The sequence below is a fragment of the Myotis lucifugus genome, unplaced genomic scaffold (assembly GCF_000147115.1).
Source record: "Myotis lucifugus unplaced genomic scaffold, Myoluc2.0 scaffold_5050, whole genome shotgun sequence".
Classification (NCBI taxonomy): Eukaryota; Metazoa; Chordata; class Mammalia; order Chiroptera; family Vespertilionidae; genus Myotis; species Myotis lucifugus.
The window spans coordinates 768-10,625 of NW_005876098.1; the positions used below are offsets into that span (position 1 = coordinate 768).

The 9,858-nt window shown below is 37.2% G+C and overlaps 1 protein-coding gene across 1 annotated transcript; it reads left to right on the forward strand.

Annotated features, from left to right (window-relative positions):
• Nucleotides 1–386: 386 nt before the first annotated feature.
• LOC102434393 (translation initiation factor eIF-2B subunit gamma-like) lies at nucleotides 387–6,847 on the forward strand (the record flags this gene model as incomplete). The annotated part of the gene is made up of 2 exons (XM_006109021.3): nucleotides 387–543; nucleotides 6,702–6,847. Coding segments are annotated over 2 exons (303 nt in total), but the record flags the coding sequence as incomplete, so codon positions are not given.
• Between the last annotated feature and the right edge of the window lie 3,011 nt (nucleotides 6,848–9,858).

Sequence of the window (9,858 nt, forward strand, 5' to 3'; positions counted from 1 at the left end):
ACCGGTCGGAGCGTCTGCCCCTGGTGGTCAATGCATTTCATATTGAGCAGTTGAGCGGCCTTAGCATATCATTAGCATATTATGCTTTGATTGGTTGAATGGTCACCGGTCGACCAGACACTTAGCATATTAGGCTTTCATGATATAGGGTTTGCCATACGAAGAATTGTAAACCTACTTTTTTCTCACCCTGTATTGGTAAGAGAATATGATAAAGATTATGTTTACTACAGCTAAGAAACCTTTCTCATCTGGTTATTGGAGTTGGGAGTGATGCATTTGACATAGTGGGTATCAATAGCCTAGATAGAAATAGCATTATTAGTGTGTATGCTTCAATTTTTGTTACTTTTTTCCCTGTTGACTGTTTTTCTCTGTGATTACAGTTGGTAAAAATGGAATTTCAAGCAGTAGTAATGGCAGTTGGAGGGGGATCTCGGATGACAGACCTGACTTCCAGCATTCCTAAACCTCTTCTTCCAGTTGGGAACAAACCTTTAATTTGGTACCCATTGAACCTGCTTGAGCGTGTTGGATTTGAAGGTGAGCTATGGTAATGACATGCACTTATAAAACTTTTAGGGTGTTTGATCCCAATGATTTGTCGTTTTTATGAGGGTGAGAGAGGAGAGGATGAGTGAGAGAAGACTAGGACTCTGTTGACTGGAGACTGGCCTCTTTAAATTAGGGACATAGGAATACTCTATTGCTGTGTGAAAAAAGGTTGAGAAATGGTGGGGATTCACACACCTCATATTCAATACTTACTGTGAATCTATATGTGCCAAGTTATATATTAGCACTGGGGTACAGAATTGAAAAGATAACTCAGCCTTTAGTGGTTCTCAACCTTCCTAATGCCACGACCCTTTAATACAGTTCCTCATGTTGTGGTGACCCCCAACCATAAAATTATCTTTGTTGCTACTTCATAACTGTAATTTTGCTACTGTTATGAATCATAATATAAATATCTGATATGCAGGATGTATTTTCATTGTTACAAATTGAACATAATTAAAGCATAGTGATTAATCACAAAAACAATATGCAATTATATATGTGTTTTCCGATGGTCTTAGGCGACCCCTGTGAAAGGGTCGTTCGACCCCCAAAGGGGTCTCGACCCACAGGTTGAGAACCGCTGGGATAGAGTGTCAGCCTGTGGACCAAAGGGAACCGGGTTCAATTCTGGTCAAGGTCATGTACCTCGATTTCTGGGTCCTCCCTGGTCCAGGCCCTGATTGGGGTGTGTGCAGGAGGCAACTAATCGATGTGTTTCTCTCACGTCAATATTTCTCTCTGTCTTTGTCTCTCTTTCTTCCACTCTCTAAAAATCAATGGAAAAATATCCTCGGGTGAGGATTAAAAAAAACAAGGAAAGATAACTCAGGTCCTGATCTCCATTAGACCTTAAAGTCTAGCAGAGAGATACACATATAAATAGATTATCACTGTGTAGTGTGGTAAATGTTACAATAGAGGTACATTATAAGTGATGGGGTATACAGAGGAAGTTGCTGTTTATACTTGAGGGATTCAGGGAACACTTCACAGAGTAGCTGATCCTTGAGTTAATTCTTGAAACATAGATTATCAGATTGACAAGCGAGGAGAGAGTATTCCATGCAGAAATGATGAGATATAGACTCATGATCAGCACAGCATGTTCTGGCAACTGCTATTCATTCTATGTGGCTATAATATAAAGTATAAGGAGGAGGAGTAGATGTAATGAGAGAGGTAATCAGGGGTCATGCTATAAAGTGCGTTTGTCTTCCATGCTGAGGAATTTAGATTTTTTTTCCCTGAAAGCAGTGGGAAAACAGTGAAAGGTTTAAACAAAAGTATAATGTGGTTAGATTGGTACTTTAGTTATTCTATGTCAAGCATGTCCTTTGCATCTTTAGATAAACTTTAGAATTAGCTTATCAATATCTACAAAAAGGGTTGGTGGGATTTTGATTATGATTGAATTGCATCTATAGACCAATGATGGCGAACCTATGACATGCGTGTCAGAGGTGACACGCGAACTCATTTTTTTGGTTGATTTTTCTTTGTTAAATGGCATTTAAATATATAAAATAAATATCAAAAATATAAGTCTTTGTTTTACTATGGTTGCAAATATCAAAAAATTTCTATATGTGACATGGCACCAGAGTTAAGTTAGGGTTTTTCAAAATGCTGACACGCCAAGCTCAAAAGGTTCGCCATCACTGCTATAGACCAATAGGAAGAAAATTCACATCATAATAATACTGAGTCTTCTGATCCATGAGCATGGTATATCTCTCTATTTATTTATATCTTCTGTAATTTCTCTCAGTAATTTTATAGTTTTCCATGTGTAGGACTTAAACATATTTTATTAAATTTATCTCTAAGTAGTTTATATTTTTGATGCTATTGTAAATGGTAATTGTTATACAATATCCTAATATCCAGTTTGTTTGTTGCTAATACATAAAAATACAGGTTGTTTATTTAAAATATTTTTTTTTATTGATTTCAGAGAGGAAGGGAGAGGGAGAGAGAGATAGAAACATCAATGATGAGAAAGAATCACCAATCGGCGGCCTCCCGCACACCCACCACTGGGGATTAAGCCCTCAACCCAGGCATGTGCCCTTGATTAGAATCGAACCTGGGACCCTTCAGTCTCCAGGCCGACGCTCTATCAACTGAGCCAAACTAGCTAAGGCAAAAAACCAGAGTTTTTTATACTAACCTTTTATCCTGCAACTTTGCTTAATACATTTATTAATTCTGATAGCTTTTTTGTAGATACTTCAGGATTTTCTATAATTTGACCTAATTGACATTTGTAGAACATTTCACCCAATAAAGCAGAATATACATTCTTTTCAAGTACTTTTACCAAGATAGACTATATTTTTGGAAACAAAACAGGTCTCAATAAATGTATAAGGATTAGAATCATACAAACTATATTCTCTGACCATGGTAGAGTTAAATTAGACATCAATAACAGAAAGATATCAAGAGAATCCCAAGAATTTGGAGTTTAAATCACAATCTTCTACATAATCTGTGTGTTTAAGAGAAATCACAAGGGAAATTAGAAAATATTTTGAATTTACTGAAAATGAAATACACTGTATTAAAATTTGATATAGCTAAAGTTCTGTTTATAGGAAAATTTATAGCATTAAGCACTATAGTAGAAAAGAAGAAATGTCTCAAATTATCATCAAAGTTTTTTCAGAAACTAGAAGAAGAAGAGCAAATGAAACCTAAATAAGTAGAAAGGAGATTTTTTAAAAGATAAAAGTAGCCCTGGTTGTTGTGGCTCAGTTGGTAGGGCAACTTCCTGTGCACTGAAAGGTTGCTGGTTTGATTCCCAGGTTGCTGGCTCCATGCCCCAGTTGTGGGCTTGATCCCCACTAGGGGTCATGCAGGAGACAGCTGATCGATGTTTCACTCTCACATCGATGTTTCTCTCTTCCTCTCTCTCTAAAAATCAGTTGAAAATCTTTAGCCCAGTCGACTTGGCTCAGTGGTTGTGTCAACCTATGAATCAGGAGATCTCGGTTTGATTCCCGTTTGGGCCACGTGCCGGCTCGAGCCCCAGTGTGGGGCATGCAGGACGTGGATCAATGATTCTTTCTCATCATTGATGTTTCTGTCTCTCTCTCCCTCTCTCTTCCTCTCTGAAATCAATAAAAATATATCTTTTGAAAAAAGAATATTAGATGATCAAGTTTTAAAAAGATAGGAGCAGAAATAAATGAAATAGAAAACAAAAGCATTAGAGAAAAATCAATAAAGTTGTTAAGTCTTTAGTTAGATTGATCTGGAAAAAAAGAGAAAAGAAATTACTAATACAGACAGTCCTCGGGTTATGTTGGACTCGATGTACGTTGTTTCGTGGTTACATCGCCATCTCCCATTTATTTATTAAAAAAAAATGTTCTGTCATTTCGACGTATGTACATATGTGCTTTATATTTTTTATTATTTATTTACCACAAGTAAAGGTCAGGAATTGTTATCTTTCTTTAAAATTTTTTTTACTGTTTCACTTCATTACTGCTGTGTATGTGCTTCATGTGAATGACGTAGGTGCTTATGTAGGTGGGTTCCGACTTACAGCGAAAATCGCGTTTAGGAACGGATCTCCGACGTAACCCAAGGACCTACTGTAACAGTAATGAGAGAGGAGACATATCTACAGATCCTATAGACATTAAAAAGATAAGGGAATATTATGAACAACTTTATAGTAATAAATTTGATAACTTAGATTTACAGTTTTTAAAAATTGCTTTGGAAGCTATATGAGGAATGAATTTGAAGGAGTCAAGACTATAAACAGGGGGATGAGTTATATTGATACAAAAGTCCACACCAGCAATGGAGAGGGCCTGAACTAAAGAAGTAGCACTAAGGATGGAGAAGAGGGAACATTTGAGCAAGTTGATGATTAAGAGGAGGGGAAGTAGGAAAAAAAGAGAAGCGTTCCTTTTACTTTTTGCTCGTGTGACTAGGATCAGTGGTCGGCAAACTGCGGCTCGAGAGCCACATGCGGCTCGCGAGCCACATGCGGCTCTTTGGCCCCTTGAGTGTGGCTCTTCTAAGCCTTAGGAGTACCCTAATTAAGTTAATAACAATGTACCTACCTATATAGTTTAAGTTTAAAAAATTTGGCTCTCAAAAGAAATTTCAATCATTGTACTGTTGATATTTGGCTCTGTTGACTAATGAGTTTGCCGACCACTGGACTAGGTGGTAGCATTAACTAGGAAAGGGAATAAGAGACAAGGAACAGGTTTGAATGAAGATAATGAGTTTAGCTTTGACCACAAAGAGTTTGAAGTGCCTTATATGTAGTTAGATATAGCAAATCCAAGGACTGGATGGAGGTGGTGCTAGATCCTAGGGCCCAGTCTTGTGATCCATTGATCATTCCACTATGAGAACTGCCTTCCTGAAACAAACCCATAACATTTCTATGAAGTAGTCTATGTGACATTGATGTTAAGAGATATGTTTTAGAAGAGATTTTGTTTTTAGAGCTCAGTTGCACAGGTGAAGGACACACCTTAACATACTTTAAAATCTCATAATTTCTGTTAATTACTTTTTTAGGATACATCATCTGTAACTTTTTTTTCCTTTTTACTTTTGCTCTAGGTATAGTTAGTTATGCTTAGGGGTGGCCTTTTGTGGTATATTTAATACCCCCTACATAAAAAATTCCTTCTCACTAAGGATTGGGAGAGTGCTTACTAAACATAGTATTCTGGAGTTTAATAACCAAGTCATGATTTTAGAGAAGTTAACGTAGACCATAGCTTTTGTCTCTCTCCATACAGAAAAGTCTTGGTCCAATTATTAGACTGACTTTTGCAGTTGTTACTTCTTTCACTCTATCCACTCTACCTAAAATGTCCTCTCCTTCTCTCTGAAATCCTGAACAGCATCAATCACCGTGTCTTCTATGCTTCCATCACACTTTGGTTTTCTATCTTAGTACCTCTCAATGCCTGTTTCATGCTGTAGTTAATGGCCTGGGGGACTGATCTCTCTGAGAACAAGTACTATATCTAATTCATTTTTGTAATGTCAGCATTTTACATAAATATGTACTAAAGAAATTTTTGTAATATTGCATAATTGTACACCTGAAACCTGTATAATTTTATTAATCAGTGTCACCCCAATCATTTCAATAAAAATATTTTTAATTAAAAGAAATTTTTGTTGTACTTAAAATTCATCGTGTCCTCAAAGGCCATCCCTTCCATGATACCTTCCTTAACCATTTCCATGTATAATTTCTTCATGTTAGGTTTCTTAAAAATAAGAACCATGTTGAGTTCATTTCTGAATTCTCAGTGCCTATTTGTTCTTTACATATTAAATGTATTTGTATTTATTGGATGAATGAGTAAGTTAGTGACTAAAAGAAAGCAGAGTAGGGAGAGGAAGAAAGAAGAAAAAAAGGAAGAAGGAAGGTTAAATGATTTAAAAAAGAAAGAAAGAAGAGAAGGGAAGAAAATAGAAAAGAATGCTTACAGTGAAAGGGAGAGATAATTGTGACCTGGAATACTATAATGGAACAAGTGGAAATTTTTCCACTATAGAGATGCTAAAATTCAATCTTCAGACGTCAGCAACATATGTTATGTTACAGTGGATTTACATTACCCTACCAAAGATCCATGACAAAACCCCAAGTTTTCTAGCATTGGTTGATAGCTACATGGATAAAGTAAAGACATCTGTTATGTGAAAATTGCCTCTAACGAGGATTCATTGTGGCTACCTCATAGGAAATGGTGATAGCTCTTTCTCTGTAGTAAATGAAGATTTAAAATGGGATCCCATTTGTATATGCTTTGATGAGTGCTCTTCTGGGTTCTTTACATCAAGAAGCATCATGTAATATATTAAAGTGAGGGCTCTAATTAGACAGACCTGAGTTTTATCTTGAATCCATTGCTTACTAATCATGTGACCCTGAACAAAGTCAAACAACATAAAGTCCCAGTTTCCTCATTTGTAAAATGAGATTGTTATTAAGAATTGAGAGAACGCAGTAAAATGCATTGAAAAGGCTCAACAATATTAACTGTTAGAAACAGACCAAATCTAATTAAAATAGACAAATCATTATCTAAATGAATGAGAGTTTTTGTATTTTTCCTTCTTTTTTTTCTTTTGTGCTGTAGAAGTCATTGTCATTACAACCAGGGATGTCCAAAAGGCTTTATCTGCAGAATTCAAGATGAAAATGAAGCTAGATATCGTGTGTATTCCTGATGAGGCTGACAAGGGAACTGCAGATTCTCTGCGCCACATATATCCAAAACTTAAGGTGAAAAACTATTTCTTGATTTTTATTGTTTATAAAAGGTAAATGTTATCTTATGTTTTTCCAGTGCTTTATAGTTTACAATGCTTTTTAAAATATATATTATTGCATCACATACTTTGTTGTGGATGTACTCTTCAACTCTTTTTAGTTTAATTACTAAGTAAAGATTTAGACATTTAGTCAGTCACTGGTTTCCAATATTTTAAGGTAATAGTACATCTTTATGAAAAATATATATATATATACTTCAAATTTACTTTAAAACATTCTATTTATATGAAATTAATGAATAAGCAAAATTATTAGATAGATTAACTGGAAAGAAGTACAAAGGAACTTTAAAAAATTGCAGATCCCGCCCTGGCTGGTTTGGCTCAGTGGATAGAGTGTCAGCCTTCACACTGAAGGGTCCCAGGTTCAAATCTGGTCGAGGGCACATGCTGGGGTTGTGGGCTCGATCCCCAGTAGGGGGCATGCAAGAGGCAGCCAATCAATGATTCCCTCTCATCATTGATGTTTCTATCTCTCTCTACCTCTCCCTTCCTCTCTGAAATCAATAAAAATATATTTAAAAAAATAAATAAATAAAATAAAAAATTACAGATCCCCTCACATGATAACATTTAAACTTTTAGTCTCCTTTGGTTAAGAAACTAACAAGGGCCCTAGTTCAGGGGTGGGCAAACTTTCTGACTCGAGGGCCACAGTGAGTTCTTAAACTGGACTGGAGAGCCGGAACAAAAGCATGGATGGAGTGTTTGTGTGAACTAATATAAATTCAAAGTAAACATCATTACATAAAAGGGTACGGTCTTTTTTTTTTTTTTTTTTTAGTTTTATTCATTTCAAGTGGGCCATAGTTTGCCCACGGCTGCCCTAGTTGATTTGGCTCAGTGGATAGAGCATCAGCCTGTGGACTAAAGAGTCTCGGGTTCAATTCTGGTCAAGGGCACATGCTCAGGTTGTGGGCTTGATCCCCAGTAGGGGGTGTGCAAGAGGCAGCCATTCAATGATTCTCTCTTATCAATGATGTTTCTATATCTCTCTCCCCTCTCCCTTCCTCTCTGAAATCAATAAAAATATTTTTTTTTAAAGAAACTAACAAGGGCATATGGATATGAGTACACAGTCTCCCAGTGTCTGGTGGCCCACAAACTGAGAAAAAGCCATCATAAATTATTCTAAAATTGATGTCCTTTTGAAAAAGTCCAGTCTGTGTGATAACGTTGCCATCTTGTTTGAATTGGGGGGCAGACCTTCTCTGCTATTTTCTGGTGACTGCAACCGGATGTATTAATATGTTCCACCTACCTATGCCTTGAAGACTAAAATGTATGCGGAATGTCCTGGCTCCTCCCTTTGGGGGGATATTTACCACAGTAAATACAGATATTATGGGGTTCGATGAGTTTAGAAAAAAATATACATCTAATTTACCATTAGGGGAATCTAGAAATTTCCATCACCTCTCTGAATTTCCTCTGTTAGTCAGTCCCCCACCTATAGAGTCAGCTGCTATTCTGATTTCTATCAGCATATCTTAATTTTGCTTATTTATGAACTAGATATAAATGGAATCATACAATTTTATTCTGGTTTATTTTGTTTAACATAATTTTTTTCAGAAACATCAATGAGAGAGAATCATTGATCGACTGCCTCCTGCATGCCCCACACTGGGGATCGAGCCCACAATCCGGGCATGTGCCCCGATCGGGAATGGAACCCTGACCTCCTGGTCCCATAGGTCGATGCTCTACCATTGAGTCACACTGGCCAGGCTAATTATATCTTTTTTTTTTTTCAATTATTTCATTTCAGAGAGGAAGGAACGGAGAGAGAGATAGAAACATCAGTGATGAGAGAGAATCATCGACCGGCTGCCTCCTGCACACCCCCCACTGGGGATCTAGCCTGCAACCTGGGCATGTGCCCCCGACCAGAATCGAACCCGGGACCATTCAGTCCACAGGCAGATGCTCTATCCACTGAGCAAAACTGGCCAGGGCGATTATATCTTTTTTTTTTTTTTTAATATATTTTATTGATTTTTTTACAGAGAGGAAGGGAGAGGGATAGAGAGCTAGAAACATCGATGAGAGAAACATCGATCAGCTGCCTCCTGCACACTCCCCACTGGGGATGTGCTCACAACCAAGGTACATGCCCTTGACCGGAATCGAACCTGGGACCCTTGAGTCCGCAGGCTGACGCTCTATCCACTGAGCCAAACCGGCTAGGGCGCGATTATATATTTTTAGTCTCTTTTACTCTAGAACAGTCTCCCCTCCAACCACTTTTTTTCCTTATGCCACTTACTTTTCAAAGAAACCGATTATTTGTCCTGTAGAACATCCCACATCTTTGGTATGTCCAATTGCTTTCTACTGATGTCATTGAACTTTTTTCTTTTTCCCAGATTAGATTCAGTTTCAACTTTTTTGGCAATAATATTTCATATGTGTAATCTCTATTGTATTGTATCCAGATCTGAAATCAGACATTTCTTTAAAAAGCCCAAAGTTTCCTATGCACAGTTTTTTATATGTCAATCATACTTCAATAAAGTAGTTTAACAAAGGGCTTATTTTTTCCTTTGAGACAGCCCTCTTGTGAGCCATCCATTCTCTCTTCAAATCTCTCTACTGGTTGCTCTCTAGGCTGTTGCAGAGCTGTCATCCTGGGGCTTCTCTTTACCATCGTTCTGGGAATTCTCTTCTCCCTCCTGTGTTGGATGCCAGGTTCCCAGATCCCATGTTTTTCTCTTTCTTGGTTTACTTCCTCATTTCAAAGGAACCCAAACTTTATTGGCTTCTCAAAGAAAGAGCACGGAAGGTAAATATTTTGAGAACTTGCATGTTTGAGAATGTTTTATTCCATCCTTTTCTTGAATGACAACTTACCTTTGTATAGAATTCTAGGTTAGAAGTAATGTTCTTCAGAATTTTGTGTCCCAAGCCCAGAGACAGACAAACCTTCTAGATGACTCCCTGTGCTGTAGGTAGATTATT